Source organism: Tupaia chinensis, unplaced genomic scaffold (assembly GCF_000334495.1).
Source record: "Tupaia chinensis unplaced genomic scaffold, TupChi_1.0 Scaffold145519_1, whole genome shotgun sequence".
In the NCBI taxonomy this organism is placed as follows: Eukaryota; Metazoa; Chordata; class Mammalia; order Scandentia; family Tupaiidae; genus Tupaia; species Tupaia belangeri.
The window spans coordinates 1,334,325-1,359,591 of record NW_006205376.1 but is presented as its reverse complement, the minus strand read 5'-3'; the positions used below and the strand labels follow the sequence as shown (position 1 = coordinate 1,359,591).

General features: G+C 41.4%; 1 protein-coding gene across 7 annotated transcripts in view; it reads right to left on the bottom strand.

The window, feature by feature from the left end:
• The window catches only part of FGD4 (FYVE, RhoGEF and PH domain containing 4), a 172,575-nt gene that overhangs the window by 67,256 nt on the left and 80,052 nt on the right, over positions 1–25,267 (bottom strand). For 6 of the 7 annotated variants that reach the window (XR_003547819.1, XM_027768095.1, XM_027768094.1 and 3 more), the window contains exons 3-4: positions 16,259–16,442; positions 8,926–9,430 (exon numbers count right to left, since the gene is read on the bottom strand). Coding sequence is in view for 6 of the 7 variants with exons in the window: in XM_027768095.1 (XP_027623896.1) it covers positions 8,926–9,430; positions 16,259–16,442 (689 nt within the window). In the remaining variant the exon portion in view is untranslated. The remainder of the gene's footprint in view (positions 1–8,925; positions 9,431–16,258; positions 16,443–25,267) is intronic. The other variant, XM_027768097.1, reaches the window with a different exon arrangement.

Below are 25,267 nucleotides of genomic sequence, written 5' to 3'. Positions count from 1 at the left end.
AAGTCTAGCCTCTATGCCTTGCATATTATGGGGCCAGATATGTCCCTGCCAAGATGGCACCTATGCTCTTGCTTCTGCTCACTACTAACATATCCACTCACCCCATCCTAGTCTATCTACCACCCAGCAACCTCCAACCCTTTCTTTTATTTGAGAGAAGTTTTTTTTTTTTTTCACTATAGGGCGCGTGCTGCATAGGGCGCGTGCTGCGCTCGCCAGACAGACAGAGAGAGACATAGAGACAGGATGTGAGAAAACACCCCCCGAAGGGATGGTCATGCTGCAATCCCTTCTCCTCCATTCTCCTCTCGGGATCTTGGGCATGCATGCACATGCGCCCGGTGAGTTTTAAGCCACCGGGTCCGGGACGCGAACCGCGGTCGACTATGTGGGAGTCCAGCGACATAGCCATTACGCTAACTGCTGGTTCCCGCTCCAACCCTTTCTTCAAGCCCACCTCAACAGCTTCTCAGCAGCCTGCCCCTCCACTAGCACTCCTCGGGCACAACCGTTTCCTCATCTGTGTTTCCAAACCACTTAATGTACCATGTTTTGGTAATCTATTTATTTACGTCTCTCTCCCCTTGTAGATCCAGGCTCTGTGAGCAGGGCTTGTCTGGTTCATTTTCATTTTGGTGTTCCTAGCACCCAGGAAAGTTTAGGACACGGTTTCTGGGTTGTTTTTTTTTTTTTTTTGTCAGAGAGAGACAGAGATGGGGTGGGGTGGGAGGAGTGATAAAGCACCCTCTGTGGGGGATGGTCCTGCCCCAGTCCCTTCTTCTTCACCTCTCCCTGCTTTCACAATTTTGGGCATGAACACATGCCCAGTCTTTTTCAAGCCGCTGAGTCCAGAACTTGAACTGCACAGTCAGCCATGTGGGAAACAGCACCTAAATCACCATGCCACTGGCTGGCCCAGCACATTCAATTTGCATTTGAGTGGCAGGTGGTTTTCTTCAGGTATAGGTGTTCTAAAGCTCATTTCTCCCCTCATTTCTCTTTATCCTTTACATCATGCCACACTGAGTAGCCACAAAATAAAGAAGTTTGAGTTCACCATTCAGTTGTAAGTGAATAAAGAAAAGATATCCTCAATATTTGTATGGACCGTCCCCCCATGGTTAGTGGGGCAACGTCTCCATGACCTTAGATATCATGTGATAAGTGCTGCAACTTTGGTTGGAGCCTTCCTTGCCATACGAGTAAGAATAAAACCCTAATTAGTCCAGCTGAGTAATTTTCTGTCTTGGAATTAAAGCAGACTCGTCAAGAGAAGCCATAGCCAAGGAGGGACCTAACTGTCTTTGACTCTAATGAGACCAGAGCAGCTGTACCACACTGTGGATGTGCCCCTTTTCCTTCCCTCTCACTGGGTGGCTTCCATGGGGGTGCCATCTCCCTTGCAGCAGATTCCAGTCTTGAGATCGGCTGTAGTACATGATGCAACTTAATTACAGAGCTCTGCTAACACCTCGTGATGAAGGCATCACAACATGAGAACCGCTTCCTTTGAGTTCTGAGCTCTTAAAAAAAGAGACATGGTCAGGTGTCTGGCTGTATTTTAGAGCACTGGTGCTGTGTGAAGTCTCGCACTGGAAGTGTGTAGCTCTCCTAGAGGATGACTGAGTTGACAGTTTCAGTAAGTTAGATACACTTAACCTTTTACATGGTAAAAATAACAGCATCCTGTACTTGCCAATGAAAAAGCACTTCTTGACCAACATATCCCAGCTAATCTGTGAACCAATTTATGAACAGAGACTACCTTCAAGTCAGTTCTCAATTAGTTATGATTATTCATGAGGCAGTTTAATATGCATCTGTCTTCCTGAACCACTTTTTTAGTTCTACTTGATCACCTTCCACTCTACATCCCCTCACTTTCCCACTCCTGGGGTGCATTTGGAAAATGTCTGTTAAATTTAATATTGGTTTGAGTAATACTTATTTAAAACTATTCTGATATAAGCATTTCCACCAATTATTTAAAGATTGAAGTAATTTTTTTCAGTTTTATACATAGTGAAACTCAAAATACTACATTGTTTTTAGGAGTTCAATGTATTAGTACAGAAAGCAACCAGTAACCTGGAGAGTTATAGTAACAAAGGAATATACCCACATATAACAACAGAATTATTACATTACCACCAAAAAAGGCTTTGAGCTCATACAGTTTGTTTTAGATTTTTTGCCATAGGGAGTGTACCATAACCGGAGACAGAGAGAAGGAAAGTGAGAAATCACCTCCCAGGAAGGATGGCCATGCTGCAATCCCTTTTCCTTCAATCCCTCTTGGGATTTTGTTCACACACGCACACATGCCTGGCGTGATTTTCAAGTCACTGGGTCCAGGACTTGAACCACAGAGTTTGTCATGTGACTCCTGCACTTGTTCAAGATCATACGGCTAGTTAGTGGACAAGTCAGAAGTAACATCAAGGTTTCCTGACCTGAGACCAGCAGGTGGCATAGCGGTTAAGGCACTCGGCTCCCACGAGGCCAACCACTATTTGAGTCTCAGACCCAGGAGCTTGAAAATCGTATCAGGTATGTATAAATTGTGTGCTCAGGGTCTCCAGGTAAAATGAAGTAAAAGAGGTTGCTCTGTGTCTATCCCCTCGGAGGGAGGGGAGGGTGATTTTTCACTTTCACTCTCTCTGTCTCTGTCTCTCTCTCTGGTAAGTGCATGTGCCCTATGGCAAAGCAAAACATCTTTATTTTTATTTTTATTTTGGAGAGTTTTTTTGCTATAGAGCATGTGTGTTCACCAGAAAGACAGACAGAAAGCAAGCAATCACCCCCTGGGGGTATGGCCACGCCTCAATCCCTTCTCCTCCATTCTCCTCTTGGCATCTTGGATACGCACACACACACATGTGCCCGGCGTGAGTTTAAGCCACCGGGTCTGGGACTTGAACTGTGATTGACTACATGGGAGTCCAGTGACATAGCCATTATGCCAACTGCTGGTCCCAGAACATCTTTATTTTTTAAGAGAGATTTTTGCTATAGGGTGTGCACTCACTAGAGAGAAAGCGAGAAATCACTGCCCAGGGGGAATGGCTATGCTGCAACCCCTTCTCTTTCACTCTCCATTGGGATCTTAGGCACGTACGCACACATGCCCAGTGTGAGTTTTAAGCCACTGGGTATGAAATTCATGGGAGCCCAATGACATAACCATTATGCCATCTGCTAGTTCCACAAAACATCTTAAAGAATGAAAAAGAAAAAAAATTTCCTGACCCAGGCTTGGGAATTAGTAACATATACAGCATGAAAGTATAAATAATGACTTAAAGAGTATAATGTAACTGCAGAAAGATGGAACTGGATCCTTATCTTTCACCATTAACAAAAGTAAGCTCAAAATGGATCAAAGATCTGAACCTAAGAACTCAAACTGTAAAACTACTGGAGGAAAACATGGGGGATACTCTGAGACATTGGGATAGGCAAAGACTAGACTTCTTAAACTTTTGTGTCATTTTTCCAAAAGTTTGTAGTCAGTCTTGGTTAAGTCCAAGATCTGATGGCTTAAATCTCATACTGGGAACATGTGTGTGTGTGCCCAAGATCCCAAGAAGAGAATGGAAGAGAAGGGATCGGGGTGTGTGGCCATCCCCCCTGGAGTGATTTCTTGCTTTCTCTATCTCTGTCTCTGTCTGGCAAGCGCAAGTGCCCTATAGCAAAAACCTCTCCAAAAAAGAAAAAAAATAGATTCCCAAGGCATAGGCAATAATCTCCACAATAGACAAATGGGATTACATCAGATTAAAAAGGTTCTACACAGCAAAGGACACAGAAATTAGTGTGAATTGACAGCCCCTAGAATGGGAGAGTATGTTTGTAAACCATGCCTCAGATAAGGGACTGAAAGCCAGAATTCACAGGGAACTCAAGCTGCTGACCTGAATAAAAAACGATTAACCCAACTGGGAAAATTGGAACCAGCAATAGGCATAATGGCTGTCGCTGGATTCCTATGTAGTCGGCCACGGTTCGAGTCCCAGACCTGGTGGCTTAAACTCACGCCGGGCGTGTGTGTGTGCATGTCCAAGATCCCGAGAGGAGAAGGGGGGAGAAGGGACTGTGGTGTGGTCATCCCCCCTGGGGATGCTTTCTCTCTCTCTCTCTCTGCCTTTCTGACAAGCGCACGTACCCTATAGAAAAACCTCCCACTCCCCCCAAAAAAAGATGGGAAAACGAGCAGAACAAAAACTCTCTAAGGAAGACATATAAACCGCCAAAAAGCATATGAGGAAATGCTCAACATCCCTCATCATAAGGGGGATGTGAATTAAAACCTCAGTGAGATAGCACATAACACCTGGCCAAATGGCAAAGATTAAAAATATAAAAAATGATAAGAGCTGGCAGCGTTGTGGTGAAAGGGGAACTCTCCTACACTGTTGGTTGGAATGTAAATTGGCCAAGTCACTGTGGAAAACAATATGGAGGTTCTTCAAAGACCTACAAATAGAACTACCATATGATCCAACAATTCCACTCTTGGGTATCTGCCCAAAGGACAGAAGAGTGTTCAATTAGAAGAGCCCTTCCACATCAATGTTTATTGCGGCATTATTCATGATTGCTAAGACATGAAACCAACCTAAATGTCCATGAACAGATGAATGGATTGAAAAAGTGTGGGACATATACTCTATGGAATACTATTCAGCCATAAAAAAAGAAAAAAGATATTTTGATAGAAAGCAGTCGAATATGAAAGATTTATTGCTCAGTGAAGCAAGTCAGGCTATGAAAGAAAGATATTGTATGTCTCCACTTAATATATACTGACTGTCCACACTCCATGGTAGATACTGAAAGATTAGAGGGCATAAAAGAAATGAAAATAGTTATGGATGCTGGAGACCATGTGGAAGGAGGGTGGGAGAAGGGAAGAGTATAGGGAAGGAAATCAGGGGGAAAAAATAGAAAGGCAAGACATTTGTGGGACACACAAATGGTTTATTATCTATTGATGATAGTGTGTATAGTAGTCTCAACTGGACTGGTCTGAGGTGTATTTCATGTTGGCTAAATTCTCTTTATAAGCCAAATGATGTACAGAGATCGAATGTCTAAAAAAAGAATAAAAATTTTCAGAAAAGTGTATAATGTATGAATTTACTGAACATTTTCCATTTAAGTAGCATTGTATACTTAAAGTAACATATCAAATACATTTCTTAATAGCCAGAGGGCATGTGTGATCATAGGACTGAGGTGGAAAGACACACAGAGAAAGAAAGCACCCCCCAGTAGGGCTGTGTACACTGCAATCCCTCCTCCTCCTTTCTGTCTTGTCAGGATTTTGGGGTACCATATACACTCACCTGGCATGTTTTTCAAATCACTAGGCTGGGACTCAAACAGCAGTTGACCACATGAAATCTGGTTCCCTTAATCACTAGGCTATTGGGTCAGCTCTTGAATTTTTTTTTTTTTTTGAGAGGTTTTTGCTATATGGCGCGTGTGCTCGCCAGACAGACAGAGAGAGAGATAGAGACAGAAAGTGAGAAATCACCCCCCAGGGGGAATGGTCACGCCGCAATCCCTTCTCTTCTGTTCTCCTCTCGGGATCTTGGGCACGCACGCACATGTGCCCGGTGTGAGTTTTAAGCCCCCGGGTCTGGGATGCGAACTGCGGTAGACTACATGGGAGTCCAGCGACATAGCCATTACACTAACTGCTGGTCCCGCTCTTGAATAATTTTAATGAAAATAATTTTGTGGGGCTGGCTCCTTGGCCTGGTGGGTAAGTCAGCCAGGTTCCACATTACCCACTGGGCGGTTCAAATCCCAGATCCAGTGGCTTTAAAAACTCTAGGCACACATGTTTGTGTGCCCTGACTCCCAAAAGGAGGCAGAAAAGGGAGTGCAGCGTGACCATTTCCCATGGGGAGGTGCTTTCTCCTTTCTCTTTCTCTCTCTGATGAGTGCATGTACCCTTTATCAAAAAAAAAGAAAAAAAAAGTAAAATAAAGTCTACGTGGAGTATTTGAGCAATTGAAAACAAATAAATGAATAAATAAAATACTACTCCCTCTGGAAAAAAAATCTTAAAATCCTAAGCACTGAAGACCTTATGGCACATAAATAATATCCTATTGTTTAAGACTAAAATCATGTTAAATTAGTATTTAAAAGTTCCCCCAAATTCTGCTTTTTTATTTCTAGACATTTAAACACTTAATTTTTGTGTGTGTGTGTGGTGGTGGTGGTGGGATCCTGTTGTGCCAGTTACCTAGAGCACTTACTTTATCTGCCTACTGACTGAGCTTTGTTTATGTCAATAGAAATGCACAGGAAAGGGCTTAGAAAGCAGCACAGAAACCATCCACAGTGGCTACATCTGTGGAAAAGCAGAAGCTGGGGAGGGGGAGTACTTATGGCAAATAGGTATTTTCACATTTAACTCTATAGTTTCCCCCTACTCATTTATTACTAAAAATGTAGCCATTGATGACATGCACAATTATTTTAAAAAATACAGAGTGAAACAGTTTTTTAAAAAAGATTCCCTAATTTCAATATTTTGGTCCACCTGTATACTAACTTTTTTTTTAAAGATTTTATTCTCTAGTGTGGTAAAATACACCTTGCAAAATTTATCATTTTAACACTACTAACACTTAGGTTTGCATTTTAGAACAAGAAAAGACAATGTCACATCAGAGCGACAAAGAACACACCCATCGAACACACCGTCACCATGTCCACATTAAATCCTAACAGTGCTCTTTCGATGACAGAGATGCGGCGCTTGGACCAACAGCGCTGCTGAGAACATTTCTCTCTACTTCCCACACACAGCATGTGCCATGCACTGGTTAGAGGCTTGTTTAGGAGAAAGGTCAGCTGTACTATTCAGTGTTTCACTAATTTAATAGAAAAGTTGCTTAATAGAAAAGCGCTATTGAAACCTCCCCAAACAAGACTCATCTACGACAATGACATAATAATATGTAACAGGAAAAAAAAAAAAAGTACCACCCAACAACCACAGGCCTCACCACCCATCCCTATACTTCCCTTAATATGAACAGCTCTTACTGGTTTATAAATACTTGCGGGTGGCATCATCCCAACTGTAAAAGGTTTCTCGGTTCTAATCTTCTCCAAGCACTATGGTTCTCTCACAGACAGTAAAACCTACCGCTCTATCAAGATGTAGAGTCACTCTGCAATGCCCTGTTTCTTTAATGTTTTAGATAATATTACCAACTATGACTCATTTTCTCCCACCCACTTCCTTATTTAAACTTTCCCTGCTTGCGAGTCAGTATTTAAAATTAATTCACTAACCAAAGGAAAACAAACCGTTAGCTCTTTTTATCATTTAGGATTTTTTTTTCAGGGTCACTGAAAATTATACCATAGGTTGATTTCACTTCAGTTAAAGTTCTAAATATGTCAATTGATCACTTTGCACTCTAGCATTTCAGTATCAACCCTTTGGATTTCTGCCTGTACTGATGCCAATTAAAGCACAGCACCAAAAAAAAAAAAAAAAAAAAAAAATCCTGCACAGATTTAAAGCTTGGATTTGCCATTTATAAATTTTCCTATAATTTTCAATTCTCAACTCTCCTACAGTTATCAGTATCCAGTAAGAGAGAATAAATAATTGAAACATTTTTCTTATCTTTCAGAGATGTATACATTTTTTAAAGAATCATTTACTTAACTTTATTTTTCATTATTTTAAAATTTTGCCTGTATTCACCAGAGATGGAATGACAGAGACACAGAGAGAAAGAAAGTAAGTCACTGGGTCCAGGACTTGAACCACAGTCAGCCATGTGGGAGTCCAGTGTGTTAATCATCATGCCATCTGCTAGGAAATTTATTGTGCTTTTGATCCCCCAAAAATCCAAATGCTTTGAAAATGTCATAGTTCTTTTTTTTCTGTTTGTATGGAAAGGTTTTGGCTATAGGGCGTGTGCGTTCACCAGAAAGACAGAGAGACAGAAAGTGAGAAATCAGCCCCCAGGAGGGATGGCCACGTGGCTATCCATTCTCCTCTATTCTCCTCTCGGGATCTTGGGCATGCACACACACACGCCCAGTGTGAGTTTAAACCGCCAGGCCTGGGACTCGAACTGTGGTCAACTACACGGGAGTCCAGCAACATAGCCATTATGCCAATTGCTGGTCCCCAAAAAAGACATAGTTCTTAATGTTCCCAAAGCATGATATTGACATGAATGAAGAGCAAAAAGGATTAAAATCTTCTGGGCCAGCAAGTGGCATGAAGGTTAACGTGGCTGGATTCCATGAGGCTGATTACGCAGTTAAGTCCTTGACCTTGTGCCCTGAGGAACATGCTAGGCACATGAGCGTATGGGCTCAAAATTCCAAGAGAAAAATGGAAGACATGAGGCTGTGTCATGGCCATCCCCTCTAGGGGGTGATCTCTCACTTTTCCTCTCTTTCTCTGTCTCTCTCTGGCAAATGCATGAGCCCTTTAGCAAACTTAAAAATTTTTTTTTGCATAACAAAAATTATACAGTTTCTGTTTGCTTAGCCCATAAATATTAGGAACACAGAACCATCTAGAGCAACAGTGAACCTTTTTCCTTCTATCAATAAAATCTCCACCCCATTCTGACTCTTGAAATCAGAGTGGGAAGATCAACAGAAACAACATATGCACATGCATGTACACGTGCACACACACACACACACACACACACACACACACACACACACAGTGAGCTATCTCTTTGAAGAGAGGGCTGAAATGCTCGTTGGCAGCCAGAGCTTGACAGACTAACTCCTGACTCCTGGTTGGTAATCTGACTCTTTCACCTCACAGATGCAATGAAACGAGGGCTCAAAACCAGCAGTGGAATAGGTGGTGTTTCCCCTACTTGTGAGCTAATCTCAAGAGCTAGTCTCAGGCTCTACCTTCATCTCTTGGTGCTGGTCCAGCTGTCCCGGTTCCAGAGGGCTTTCTCCGTTTTCCCTCTCTTGCTCCTTGGCTTCTGTTTCTGGCCCTCCCTCTTCAAGAGGGAGCACCGGGCCTATGCTTGGCGTCCTGGAGCTTCCATCAGAAGCATTGCCATCGCAGTCATTTGTTGTGGGCGACGCAGGACCTGTGGAAGCTTCATCTCTTTCTCCGTTCACTAAGTGCGTATCAAGCAAGGGTTCTGAAGTTTGAACAGGAGTATCTGGGCTGAGAGTGGCCGCTTTGTCCTCCTCACATTCCACCTGGATTTGTGCTGCCATTATACCATTGGCCACACAAGTCTGTCTGCCCTGAGTCTGGTCTGTCTCATGTCCCTGTGTCTGGGGTGTGTGCTGGGAGAACTTCTGTTGAGGTGTGGTTGTCAGTCCGTGCCTTCCTGGGGTTCTAGGGGCATTCAAGTTCACAGCAGAATCTTTCTTCAGATCGCTGTAACTGGATAATGCGCTGGAAGATAAAATTCAAAGGAAGAATGAACACGCTGACATGGAAAAATGTGAGAAAAAAAGACAACTTTACTTCAGTTGAAAAGGGTTATGAGTGAAAATACTGGTTTCTACCTCTGATACTTTTTTAAAATTATTTTGTTGCTATAAAGTACATGTGCTTGTGTGTGTGTGTGTGTGTGTGTGTGTGAGAGAGAGAGAGAGAGAGGGAGGGGGGAGGGAGGGAGAGAGAGAAATCGAGAAACTACCCTCAGGGAGGATGGCCACACTGCAATCCCTTCTCCTCTATTCTCCTCTTGGGATTTTGGGCACACACACATACATGCCTGGCATGATTCTCAAGCCACTGGGTCTGGGACTAGAATCACGCAGTCAGCTATGTAGGAATCAGTACCTGCTGATCCTACCTCTGATACTTTTAAAAACATGGATTTGAATATTCCATGTAGCTCCCAGTCTTTAGGGATGTTATCCATATTTAAATATTTTTTTTCAGTTGCCAGAGTATGAGTGCATTTGCCAGAGATAGACAGAGAAAGAGAAAGCACCCCCAATGGGCCATGGTCACCCCACAACCCCTTGTCCTCCATTTCTCCATCCTGCTATGATTCAGAACATAGGCACACATGTACCTACCATGTTTTCCAAATTCCTGCTAGGGCTGGGATTTGAACAGTGGTTGGTCATGAGGGATCTAACTCTTTAACTACTAGGCAATGAGGCCAGTTGTAGATAGACATTTAAATAAATGATGAGCCTGAGATTTACTTATAGGGTCCGAAACATTTCCTTGGACTGCTTAACACTGACTAGTTAATAAACACTTGGATATAAGAAATATTTATATTAAATAAAAATCCTATTTCCCCAAGATCTTACTTTCTTAACATTTTAAAAAAACAAGTATAGCCAGCTTCAATTTATGAATAGATTGTAAAACAAGAAATCCTTCTTTTTAACTAAGAGAGAGATTTTTGCTTTGGGGCATGCATTTTACAGAGAGAGACAGAAAGAGAGAAATCACCCCCAACGGAGAATGGCCATGCCGCAATTCCTTCTCCCCCACACTCCTCTTGGGATTTTGGGCACGTACACACACATGCCCAGCGTGAGTTTTAAGCTGGTGGGTCTGGGAATTGAACCATGGCCTACTACATGGGGACTCAGCGATGTAACCATTATGCAATCTGCTGGTTCCACAGGAAGTCATTTTTATTTGGTGAGCAGAACACACTCTCAAAAACTTTATTACACAGGCCACAGTAGCCAAGTCGGTTCCTTTATCCCACTCTTGATACCCCCTCAATCTAGTTTCTAGTTTCTAGTCAGGAATAGAGATCTCCAGGGGCCAGCAGGTGGCATAGTGGTTAAGGTGCTGGACTTCCACATGACCAACCATGGTTTAAGTCCTGGACCTAGAGGCTTGCTTTTACTCTCTGGTCAAATTAAAAAAATAATAATAATAAAATTAAATAAATAATTCTTAAAAAAAAAAAAAAGAGATCCAGACTGTGTGAGGGTTTCCTTGCACTGAAGGAGAAAGTGACCCAGATGACAGCCTGTGAGGTTCCCCTATCTACCCCCTGGAGCCCCCAGTCTTACTCTGTTCAGGTCCCCTCACTCGCTGTGCTCCAGCCACGCCCCATGCTGTTGCCCATCCCCAGTAAACTTCGTGTCTTTGCAGTAGCTGCTTTATGCCTAGGACGATCTGCCAAAGACACTGGTGTGGCTTCTTTCCTCTCGTCATTTGGTTTCTGCTCAGATATCACTTTTTCAAGAAACTTTTCAGGATTAGCTACCTATAGCAGCACAATCCATCACTAACCCCACGTCATCATTTATTTATTTATTTATTTATTTAGGTAAAGAATGTGTGTGCATATACACAAGAAGAGAAAGTACCTTCTCATCACGCCATGATCCCTTTCCTGAGCCCTCTAGCTCCTCAGGATCTTGGATGCTAGCATGGATGTACCTGGTTTGTTTTAAAGCCAATCTGAGGATCCAAACCCGAGATCGGTCACCAGCACTACAGTCCAATATGCTATGAACTGTGCTACCCAGACTGGCCCCTATTGTGTTTTTCTTTGAAGTCCTTATTACTAGTTGATACTGTAAGCAATCCTAATAGGTACTAATGGGACAATGGAGCCTACTTCCAATACATAAGGACATTCCTGTGGAGATATTTGTATGGGTTTTATTTATTTATTTAGGTATTTGCCATACGGTCTGTACGCTAGCTAGAGAGGGATAAAGGGAGGGAAAATGTGATTTCCCGGGGAGACGGTCATGCTGCAGTTCCTGCTCCTCCATTCTCCTCTTGGAATTTTGGGCATGCACACATGTATGCATGCACATTTGGTTTCTGCTCAGATATCACTTTTTCAAGAAACTTTTCAGGATTAGCTACCTATAGCAGCACAATCCATCACTAACCCCACGTCATCATTTATTTATTTATTTATTTATTTAGGTAAAGAATGTGTGTGCATATACACAAGAAGAGAAAGTACCTTCTCATCACGCCATGATCCCTTTCCTGAGCCCTCTAGCTCCTCAGGATCTTGGATGCTAGCATGGATGTACCTGGTTTGTTTTAAAGCCAATCTGAGGATCCAAACCCGAGATCGGTCACCAGCACTACAGTCCAATATGCTATGAACTGTGCTACCCAGACTGGCCCCTATTGTGTTTTTCTTTGAAGTCCTTATTACTAGTTGATACTGTAAGCAATCCTAATAGGTACTAATGGGACAATGGAGCCTACTTCCAATACATAAGGACATTCCTGTGGAGATATTTGTATGGGTTTTATTTATTTATTTAGGTATTTGCCATACGGTCTGTACGCTAGCTAGAGAGGGATAAAGGGAGGGAAAATGTGATTTCCCGGGGAGACGGTCATGCTGCAGTTCCTGCTCCTCCATTCTCCTCTTGGAATTTTGGGCATGCACACATGTATGCATGCACACACGCCCAGCATGACTTTCAAGCCACTGGGTGCAGGGCTTGAACTACGGTTGGCCAGGTGGGAGTCTAGTGTCTTACCTACTATGCCACCTGCTGGCCCCTGTATGACACTTTAATCTAGGATTCCAGGGAGTGGGAGAGGGACACAAAACCCTGGGAGAGATTCCCAGTGCTGACACATGGAAAGCCCAGGAGACACTCAGTGAACCCAGGATCACCATGACGACCTTGGTCATGAGGATAATGTGCTAGCAGCAGGCAATACTTACTAAGTGCTACAGACTTCATGAAGTCCTTTACACTGATTATCCTGTTTCATTCTCTGCATAATTCTAAAAGCTGAGGACCTATACAAAGAAATTTAGGCTTACAAATTACAAAATGTGGCCGATAACACATGGTTACTTCTGGTAAAGCCAGGGTTCAAGCCATAAAGTCCAGTCTTCAATCTCACGATCTCCCCCATGTCGTAAGACACTGAGACACGGAGGGTAGGATGAGGGCAGGTGAAATGTGGGAACCAGGACCTGGACTAGCTGGGTTACCTGGCACAGGCAGAAAGATGACAGGGTAGAGGGAGGTGGGGAAACACCACAGCAAGGGCCCAGGGGCAGTGCTGAAAGGTGTGCTGCTGCCTCTGTCACTCTACTCACTCCCTCAGCCACTGCTGATCTGGACTAGAGAACGGAAACAGGGAACCAGACAGCAAGAAAATGATCAGGGAGAAAAGAGAGATGGAGGTCTCGCACCACAGGAAGGGAAGGACAGACCTGGTAGGGGACAATGTCATATGGAGAAAAGCTGGAGGTGCTCAATATAAATAAGTGTGACACACTTGGTTACTGATTTGCCTTCTAGAAGAGTATACCCTTGGCCTCGATTTTTCCCAGGTAGCCCTTGGAGATGTGAATCTGTCTTCTTTTCCCTGCCCACATTAGTGTCTGGTATCCCAGTAAAGAGATCTCCAACAGATCCTCTGAATCACACTTAGGCAAGCTCAGGACTTTTCTAAAGGACTGCATTGGATGGGAACTGGACATTTCCAATAATAAGTGGAATCGAGGTTATCTGTGATGGGGTGGGGAAGGGGTTCATAGAAGCAGGAGCTGAACCAGTGCTTAGAAGATCACTGCTCTATGGATGCCAAACCATGGAAGAAATAGTTGACCTTGTAGGATCCTTGGAAAAAAGCAACATTCAGTTCTGTAGGAAAATGTTATTTATTTCTGAAATCCTGAAGCCTTTTCTAGATTATAAAAAAAGAGTATACTCCCTTACTCTCCCTTTCACTAAGAGGGAAAGAAGGACAGGGAATAAAAAGGCAACCACAGTAAGTAAATAAAATCTGCTTGCTTTGGGGACCAGTAGGTGGTATGGCAGTTAAGGCGCTGGACACTCCCACATGGCCAATCGGTTTGAGTCCTGGACCTGGTGGCTTGCTTTCTCACTTTCCCTCCCTCTCTCTGTGTCTATCTGGTCAAAATTTTTAAAAAAGTATATAAAATTAAAAATAATTCTTCAAAAAAAATCTACTTGCTTCAAATTATCCTCTTAATGAAACAGTTACTCAGACTACGATATTCAGGTAAGGTCCTAATAGCAGTGTGATATGCCCCTCACACCATCCTGATCAGACCCCACTCCAACAGATGTTGGATCTTCCTTTCAGTTTCCTGTGGCAACCCAAAGCCCAGTGAACTCTCTCTGTTCCATCATGTGCAAGACTAAGCTGTGATAACTGAGTTTAAAATAAGAAACCACCCTGTAGGCACTCGGATGTCGCTCAACAGAAAAGACAAATACCCCACTAAAATCTACAGACCCAATGCAATATTAACCCACTCAGATACTCTAAGGGCCAGTTTGAAAACTGGCTGTTCTCACTGAGAACATATCGTTACTTTTCATATTGGCAGTGGACTCCACCTCAAATAATATTCCTTTACCAGACCTGTCAAAACACTGCCATCATACCCTATCTGCACTCAGAACAAGCTTGCTTATGACATCATAAATACATTACAGCACATCTTTCCTTAGAGCAAACCTTAAAACTTTGCATCCCAAAATGACTAAATTTGCAAAACTTAAAAAGGTTAAGAAAACCAACATCATTAAGTGGAATAACTGCAGACATTTCCCAAGTGAAGACTGGGTTACCAAAATGGTGAAGCCTACGGGACTCAGCCTCTGGAACACTGACTCACAGGAAGATTCACAAAGCTATCGCTGACCTGGGAGTGCTGGCCCTGGCATGAACTCTGACAATCCCTGCTTACATTACACTGTCACAGGGCGTGCCCACTGGCATCTGCAAACGGAGGGGTCGCTCTCTGTTACTGAATCAATTTACCCCCAAGAAGTAAAAAAAAAATTTAAGTGAAATTAAATCATTCTGGGAAAGATCACTGTAATTTAAGATAGCAAAGGTATTATATATATATCCTACTTCAGAGGAGATGTTAAAGTATAAATATTTATGACGAATGTTCCCATGATTGACCAGGAATGAAAAATGAAGGCAGGCTTTAAATAACTTCCCTCCAGAATTTATAACTAATATAATCCCATTTTAAACGAGGGTCACTGCAGTGTTGCGCTCAGTCACAAATCCTACAAGATTCTCGAAGTATTTCTAAACTGAGATTTAATTACATAAACAACAATGAAACCTGCGAAAAAATAATAAAATCATCAGATGGGAAACTACTCCCAAATATTACATTAGAATGAGTAGAAATATTTGGATTTAAAGACAAAAAACAAAGTATATACGTTCTGTTTAATAATACACTGATGTTTTGGGATAGATGAACATGAAATCCTTCCATGAAATTAAGATAAAAACAAAATAATTAGTTTAAATTGGTGTGGAGGGTCAGTCCCATAAGTGTTGTGCAGAGGAAGTTGGGTCCTAATAGCCAACCAGGGTTCAAATCCTGGCCTTGGTGGGTTGAAATACAGGTTAAGTGTGCGGGTGTATAACTGAATCCTGATGGGATGGAGAACTGAAGTTAACGGGATTGTGGTGTACCAGGCCTGACGTGTGTGTGTGTGTGTGTACGTACAAATGCACTCTCTTTCTCTCTTATGAGCATGTGCATTGTCTTCTAACATTAAAAAAGAACAGTGATGGAAATTCTTTCAGTCAAAAAGATTCTAAGGAAAAACAACTGAGGAGCTTATAAATAGAAAACCAATACACATGGGTTTGTTTTCATCTTTAAGAAATCATAATATTTCACTATTTTTTTAATCAAAACATTAGGACTAAAGAATTTAAAAAATTATACTTAATAAATACAAAGCTGAAATGCAGCATGAATTTTGCTATTGGTAATAATGACTTGTACTATGGGTAATAATCTTTCTTTACAAAACTTACCGTAAGATGGGGATGGTGACAGGAACACAGGGACAGACTGTGTGGGTGCAGATGACCCATAGTAAATAAAACGAGTCACAAAGAAGAAAGGACCCCAAGGATAAGACAAACCCTGGAAGTCGCAGTCACAAATACGCAAAGTGAAAAAGAGAACCTTCCAGCTTCCAGTCTGGACATCCAGAGACCAACAGAATGACCCATGAGGAGTGTGAAATGCACAGACACAGAAAAATTGAGACACACACAAGCGTACAGAGCTGGATGAAGAAGCTGCTGGCCAAGCGCTACAGAGAGTCCCAGAGAGGAAACGAACCACAGTGGGGCAAGAAGCAGTATTTTGCAAATTCACTTTTTCTAAAGTCCTACTGGGAAAAGATACTAAATGTTGATTTAGAAAAATCTCTGACTTCATCTTTTCAAAAATCAGTTTTCTTCCTCCCTCTGCTCCTCCCATTGTAAATTAACTCTTACCTGCCTCCTTCAAAGCGACTGATGAGATCTGACACCTTACTGGGCTTTTCTTTTGAGACACAAGAAGCAGAGGCAGGTTTAACTTCCTCCATCCTTGGTTTTGCACTAGGTAAAGCTTTATGCCTGGGGGTTTGGTGTCTATTGGACGAAGGTGAATTCTGCAGATGTAATGGCTTTGGAGGCACTGTAGAAAAAGAATAGAATTCAGTTTTCACTGATATTTGATTTTTTAACAAATTTTAAAAAAATTTCTGGTGTTTAGGATATAAAAATCTTCAATAATAGCAAACTACTTATTGTAAAATGGTCAGTCAAATTTGAAATGAACCTTACCCAAGAGACCTTTATTTATCTTGGACATTTGCCTGATGTCCTGTGGAAATTCCATCTTCACATTTAAGTGGCTCTTTTAATTTTAGTTCCCTTTAAAATATCTAGGAATCTAAATAAAGCTATAGCATTCCCAATGCTATTAGAGGGAACATAGCACCTACTCATCAACAAAGAAGAAAAGGTGCTGCATTTCAAACTGGACCCACAGTTTGCTATGAAACAGATTTTCTAACGCAGTCATCCCAGAATCCAGAGCTACTAAATTCAACATAAAAGCCAACAAAACAACAACAAGCAACAGAAATATAACGTTACATTAACATACCATCTTCCCACTTAACAAAAGCACTTTCTCTCCATTTGATCTTAAGTGAAATTTTTTATTTTACAGTCCTCTGAGGTAGGCACCATTATTCGCCTGGTACCTATGAAGGCTTAGAGAGGTTAAGCGAAAAGCCTAGGCTAACAAAGGCTAAGCTGGACTCGAACTTTTTCTAGTGTGAGTGCTGCTCCTCGTTATAAATCCAGTGAAAGGAGGCAGGGGGACACCAAGTCCTGTTTTCATTTTCTGCTATGTTATTCGGTGGTCAGGAAAGTCATGACCCATCTTTCTGTTTGATTTTTTTTATTCCTATGCAAAAATACGTCATGACTTTCCCGACGACCCGATACATAGTAGGCTTGCAGCAGTATACCAGAAATCAGGTGTTTGCTAAGTTCTTAGCTCAGTTAACAGAACAGGAACAGAGCATTCATGAAATACAAAAATGTATAGAATTTACCTAACATATTACAGATGAGAACACTGAATACACCCTAAGCGAATCATCAGCACAAGCATTACTTTAGAATATCAACATAGCTTTTCTCTAAGGATGACATCCAAGGTAAATGTTTATAACATGTATTAGTGCATCTTTTTCTATAACCAGTTTTAACAGGTCAAATATCAAGAGAACAGTCTCTGCTTTTCTTTAAACCTTTCTCCTACCTTCTGGAAGAAGGACAAGGGATCATACCTTCTTCTAATTACATGCCCCATTTTCCCCCAGCTGGTTACCCTGGTTTTCAGTTATCTCATCTCTTTTATAAACTCAGCTAGCTGACAGTTGCCTGATGCTCGCTGGCCTAGATTGCATCAGTTCTGTGCCAGTTATCAATTTAATACAGAGAAGGGGGAACAAATCCCAATGAGCTACAAATGGAGCAATTAATTCACTTAATTCTCTTTCAATAAAAAGAAGAAAATCCCAAAGAAAAAATAACATGTTTCTTTTTATGAAAATGGTATTTTCCAAGATATGTTCCCAGGGATGGTTAGTGTAATGCCTGCTTAGAATGAAGGGACTTACTAAGTGTAGTATTTGTTCATTTTAAGGGAGGGAAAGAAACTACTGTATTGAATAAAGACATACTAAAGTGGTGAAACAGGAAAATTTCCCACCCTTATAAAACAAACCTTTTAAAATTAGCAATAATTTTTAACATTCCTAACTAGAGTATTGAAAGAAGGAAGTGAATGTGTCCTTTGTATGTCTGTGTGGACTGTTATAAAATAACTCATCCATTTACCTCGAGTTTATTGAACATTCTTTCTTTATTATGTGTCCGATACTGTCAGGTGCTTGAAAAACTCAAGTAAGGGGCCCGTAGGTGATGTGTTACCTAAGGTGCTGGACTCCCACATAGCTGACCAAAGTTCATGACCACAGTTTGAGTCCTGGACCTGGCAGCCTGCTTTCTCACTTTCTCGCCCTGTGTCTCTCTGTCTCTCTGGTGAGTTAATGTGCCTTACTGTGAAAATAATAATAAACAAATACTTTTTTTTTTTTTTAAAGAGAGATTTTTGCTACAGGGCACATGCGCTCACTGGAAAGACAGAGAGACAGAAAGTGAGAATCCCCCCCACCCCCCCCTGGGAGGATGGCTGCACTGCAGTCCCTTCTCCATTCCATTCAGGATTTTGGGCGTGCACACGTGAGTTTTAAGCCACTGGGTCTGGGGCTTGAGTTGTGGTCAGCCATGTGGGAGTCTTGCAACATAACCACTACACCAGCTACTGGTCCCTAAATAAATAATTCTAAAAAAAACCCCAAACAAACAAACAAAAAACAAACCTCAAATAAAATGAGACCTATCAGCCAGTTTCTCAGAGTGGCTCCACCTATGTTCCCAATGTAAACTATGCTCAGTTCTCAAACTGTTCCTTAGCATTGTGAGCTTTCTTTCCAAAGTACTCAGTTAACTGTCCTGTCATTATTAATTAATTAGTAATTAAATATTACTAATACAAGTAATCATAAAACAGCAATAAAATACTAAATACATTTAATAGAGTTAAAGCTTTTTCCTCCTTGTAAACTTCAGCCTGCACCAATGCTTTCAGCTACTGCCTCTAAGGATAAGCCCCCCACCCCTCCAGATTCATCTCAATCTCTTTTCCATTTCTGATCTTTCTTTATACGTTAGGGGTATTTCTAAATGCTCTCTGGACATCTCCTGGGTGTCCCACCTGGTTCATTATGTCTAAACCTCAGTTGACTTCCACTTCTCCCTGCAAACCAGCTTCTCCCCTGCCTATATTCTTCATCTCCATGAATGGTGACATCATTCATCTCAGAATCATTCACTCGTCCAACAAACCCTGAACGTAGTTAGCTATGTACGGACAGGGAGTGCTGTGGGTGCTGTGCACACATGCTCCTTGTTCCAGTGGGGAAACCCCTGCCTGCCTCCAACATTGTTCTCCTCTAACATCGTTCACAATGCCTGTATATTATCTATCAGAGGCTCTCCCTCTCCCTTTCCACAGCTACTCCTCTACAGCCCTCTTATTTCTCACACATCCCAAACTCCCATGTTCTAATTCAAAACTCTACAGGCAGAAGAAACAACAAAAACGAAAGCTGGGTATATGTGTGTATGTAAATACTTCGAGTTTTTCATCAGCAACTTCCAATATCACCTCATTAACTTTTGCTAAGAGATGACAAATGGAAACTCTTATGAACTGTTACTGCATTAAGAATTTGAGGACCAGTCTGGTGGTTAAGGCACCTGGATCCTACATGGCCAACCACACTGTTTGAGTTCTGTACCCAGGGGCTTAGGAAACATAATGGGCATGTGTGTGCCCAAAAATCCCGAAAAGAGGGAGAAACAGAAGAAAAGAATTGCAGCATGACCATGCCCCATGGGGAGTGCTTCCTCACTTTCCCTATTTCTCCCTCTCGCTCCCTCCCTCTCCTCTCTTCAGTGAATGCATCTGCCCTCTGGAAAAAAATTTTTTAAAAAATGAATTTAAGATAGTCCAGGCTTAGAGGAAAAGAACAGTGTGATCACTGTCTGCCCTGGAGGCAAAGTGGAAGACTATTTGCTAATATTGCTTTTAAATACCAAAATAATTAGCAATTCTCTAAAATGATATATAACCAGTTACATATGAGGTATGGCAGAATATTCCCCCAAAGTGTGCCACTTGGCAAAAGGATTATTTTGAGCAAAAGGCACTTGGAAAGCAACAGGTGCAAGAAAGATATCCTGACCTCCCATTCTTCCGAAAAGCAAGAGACAAAACCCCCATATGGAAGATGTCCTTCTTATACCAGAAGGAAAGTTAACAGTTTTATCACGACTGATGGGGAGTTGGGGTTAAAAAATCTGTATAATCAAACCTTAGGAAACTAGTTCTTATCCTACTTACTTTTTTCCCCATCAACTGAGGAAAGACCCTTTTCCTTGCCACATAACTTACTATTCTTTGTTCAATTCAGCACATAAAAATTCACCTTTAGTTGCTTCTTTTTCTTTTTCAAAATTTTTCTTATATAGACTCCCACATATATATTAAAAATAATAATTAAATTTTGTATGTTTTTCTCATGTTAATCTGTCTTCAGTTAAATTTTAGGCCCAGACACTAAAAGGGTAGAAAAGCAATCTTTCCTCTCCTGCTCATAGACAGTCATGAAACTGAAAGAAGAGACTTCATGCTTATGAAGTACTTTACCTTCCTTCTCCCTTATACAGTAACATAATCCGGATTGTCGAGAATCCATTATAAAACTAAAAAGAAACTTAAATCTAGATCTAAAAAAAAAAAAAGACTCATGATTTTAAACAAGTAGTCAATATTTAAAAGCTTGTTCTTTTCCAGATTAGTTCTACAATGAATAAAAAGATCATACATTGTAAGCAGCAGCCTAAAGTCATAGAATATTATTGGTCTCTATTGGTATTAGAGACTATGGGAGTGGAAACTCTAAAGTTTCAATTCCTTTCTTCTTTTTAATAGTTTGATTTTTAAAATTTAATTTTCCCCCTCCAGATACCATATTGGTTCTAGAGACTAATACCATGGCATTTAGAAGAAGCAAAATCGTCTCCAGGTTAGGTTTCACACTGACAGCAGTTCAGCACATAACTGCCATCTTTCCTCCACCGCGTTGTTCCAAGTGCTTTTAGCGGGAAGATTTTCAGGTAAAAGGCAACCTGAATCCAAAATATCTACTACAACCTTCTTCACTGAGTAAGAACACATGAATGCATTCTGCTGGGATATGAAGAAATTCAGATTCACATTAGCAAGAATCTTGTTATATACTGAGATCTAAATCAAAACATGTCTACTGGAGAGCCCTCACAATAGGCTGTTCATTTTCTTTTGATGCAGACTTCTTGTCTTTCTTTATGTCTGTCTGCCTGTCTTTTTAATTTTTTTTTTTTTTGAAGTTTTTTGCTATAGGGCATGTGTGCTCACTGGAAAGAGAGAGAAGGAAAGTTAAACTCACCCCTCAGGAGAAACAGCCACGCCACAATCCCTTCTCCTCAGTTTTTCTCGTGTGATTTTGGGCATGTGTGCACACATGCCTGGAGTGCTCATTTTTTAAAAATTATTTTTATTTAATTTTATTATTGTTCTTTTTCAGTTTGATCGGAGAGAGACAGAAAATGAGAAAGCAAGCCTCCAGGTCGAGGACTCGAACTATGGTCAGCCATATGGGAGTCCAGCACCTTAACTACCACGATACCTTGATGCAGATTTCCTGAGCACTTGCTCACTACCTGCTTCGTCTCTATCTCCACCTCCACGCAGACTAGACTTCAGCTACAATGAGTTGCATACTGCATCAGAAGCTCTCTGTGTTTTCCCAGGCCTTCAGAATTTTGCATATACTTAGAATATCACTTGTAATCCTAGCAAACTCCCATACTTCCCACAAAGCTCAACTCCATCATCGACTCTCTCCAAAGAGCCTTACCTACCCCTGCCCTCCCACACCTGCCTCACACATCCTCACATAGCTTCCTCATTAACGTATGCCACCTTGTTCTATAATATTTGTGAACCGTGGTTGTCCCACAGGACTTCAAATTCCTTTCATTACAGAAAATGAGTCTTACTGACCTTGGTTTCAACTTTGTCATTCTGACCCTTCTGATTATATGTTAAGATTTAGCTCTTAAGGAAGATCACTATTTCACAAAACTGATTCATCATTGAATTTTATTTTCACTATCAAAGACTGAAACATTAACAAATATCTACATTGAAAAGTAAATGTCTAGAAAAGGATTTAAAAAGTAGACTACAGGGCCAGCCACACGGCCTAGTGGTTAAGGAAGCCAGATCCCACAGAGCTGACAACGCCATTCAAATTCAGATCCAGCAACCAGAAAACCACACTGGGCACATGTGTGTGCCCAAAATCCTTACAGGATGGAGAAATGGAGGAGAAGGGATTGTGGCATGACCACAGCCCATTAGGGAGTGCTTTCTCTGCAAGTGTACATACGTCTAGCAAATTTTAAAAGTAAACAAAGAAATAAATAAAATGCATACCACATAGCAGAACTCTAACCATGAAAGCACTTTCTAACTGCACAAAACTAATGTTATCTATGATGTACTTATTTTTAAAATGTTGTATTTTATTTCTGAATGAGCGCTCAGGTCTTACCTTGGGCTCCTCCTGCCTCAGCCCTCCTAGCTAGCCAGAACTACGGTGTGTATCACTGCACCCAGTCTGTTTAGGTTGGGCCAGGAACCAAACCTGCTGCTCAGGCCTGAGGCCCAGTAGCTCAGCATCTGGGTAGCAGTGTCTTAACAGGATGTGCCCCTGTGGCTGAGCCCCAGACTTGCCAATTCTATGATTCCTACCTATGGAGTTTCAAGGAGGGACACAAAACCTCAAAATAATAATGTCCTTAATCTACCTCTATCCCCTTTGACCCCCCACCCCTTGCCTCTTCTGTGATCCTGGTGAGGAACTAGAGCTTAGGGACCCAAATTAGACTTATATATAAGTCATATATACTGTATCATATGTAATCAAAGAACAGGAGTAACAACCAGAATAAAGAACTCCTTAACCTTATTAACTAAAAGACCCAGCAATACAAAAAACATAAACAGGGGGGAAAAAAAGTGTTCACCATCAATAACAAGGAAAATTCAAGCGAAATCCATAACATGATACCACTTTAGTCCCTTAAATCGACCCCAAATGTTCAATCTGACAACCCCGGGTGTTGGTATTGAAGCAATGTGAACTCTCATCCACTGTCAGTAAGAGTATAAATTGATAGAACAACTAACAATTCAGCATTTCCAAAACACATATCCAAGAGAGATGCTCATACACCTACAAAGTTGTTTTTTTCTTTACATTTTCATATTTTTATGAATTCAACAAATATTCAATGAACAGCTCATGAGTCCTAGGCACTTGAGCATATCAGTGAGCAAAAGCAAAGACGATAAGCACAAAAATGTAACAAGTAAATCACATGTATGAAGGTAGTAAATGATCAGTGAGAAAAAGGGAGGGGGAGGCAGATGGCATGGTGGTTAAGGGTGCTGGACTCCCACATGGTTGACCGTGGTTTGAATCCCAGACCTGGCGACTTGCTTTCTCACTTTCCCGTTCTCTGTCTCTTTCACTGTACCTCTCTGGTCAAATAAAATAAAATAAAATAAAACTAAATAAAATAATTCTTTAAAAATAGAGACAGAAAAAGGGAAGGAGCTAAAAGAACATGATAAATGGAATCAGAGTAGGGAGTAGACGGAAGGGCAGGTTTCAGTATTAAATATGGTGTTTAAAGTGGGCCTCTGAGCAGGTGGGATCTGAACCACACTTGAAGCTGAAAGGGGTCTTTGGAAAGAGTACTCCATCAGCCACAGTGTCAGCCACAGACTGTGAAGGGCTGGGGGACAATGTGATGGGAGCAGGATGAACAAGAGGGAGATCATAGGGACTAGGTCAGGGGGTGGCCTGAAACTGGATGACCATGTGGACCCTTTAGGGATTTGACCCTGTATGAAATTAGAAGTTGCTGCCGAGTTCTGAGACCAGAGATAAATTTCAACAGCTTCACCCTGAATGCTATGTTGAAAACGGAAGGGGATACAGGGTGCAGAAAAACAATGAAAAAAGTTATTGTAAAAGTGCAGGCAGAAGACTGGTATTTAGAGAGTGAGAAATACAGTCATGCACAGCATAATGACATTTCAGTCCAGAGACTGCTTATACGAAGGCGGTCCCATAAGATGATAATGGAGCTGAAAAAGTCCTAGAGCTTAGAGACTTCGAAGCCTCGTGTCCTAGCACAATGCACTATTCACGCGTCTGTGGTGAGCGTGGTGTAAATAAACTGACTGTGCTGCAGCTGAGTAAAAACACTGCAAGTTCGACTGTACAGTGCATCACCCTGCACGGTAAACGACCGTTACTGGCTCATGTACTATGCTTTTACTGGAGAGTGAACTTCTACCTATAAAAATTTACTGTAAAGCAGTATGTCCGCATCGCACATTTACCGCATCTTTTGATTGCAACATTTTCTCTTATGCTTGATTTAATCTCATGTTGCTTTGTTCACTACGGCCCTTCCATTAGGATGTGAGGACATTTCCTTCTTCCTGGAAGGAAGGAAAAGTTTTAGATAAAATGATAATAAAAGTTAAAAAAATGAAATCTTACATTTAATAGCTATATAAAGTATTTTTGTGCAGTTGTACAATGTTTGTTTTAAACTGCTATTGCAATAGAGTAAAAATGTTTTTTAATTAAGTAGCTTAAAAGGTAAGGTTACAGTAAGCTAAGGTTAATCTATTATTGAACATTTAAAAAAATAAACTGAAAGTGGGGCCAGTAGATGGCGTAGTGGTTATGTCACTCAATTTCCACATGGCTGACCATGGTTGGAGTCCCAGAACTGGTGACTTGAAATTCACACCAGGCACGTGTGTGCATGCCCAAGATCCCAGGAAGTAGAAGAAGGGATTGTGGTGTGGTCATCTTCCCTGGAGGGATGATTTCCCACTTTCCCTCTCACTGTCTCTCTCTGGGGAATGCATGTGCCATAAGGCAAAAACCTCTAAAAGAAAACCTGAATGTAACTTAAATTTACAATGTTTATAAAGTCTAAGTAGTGTATAGTGGGTCCTAGGCCTTCACATTCACTCACTGCTCACTCACTGACTCACTCAGAACAACTTTCAGTCTTGCAATCTCCATTCATGGTAAGGACCTTCTGCAGGTATGTGTTCTTATCTTTGATGTGTGTGTGTGTGTGTGTGTGTGTGTGTGTGTATGTATGTGTGTTTGTGCTATGGGGCATGTGGGCTCCCTGGAGAGACAGACAGGGATGATGAGAAATCATCCCCCAACC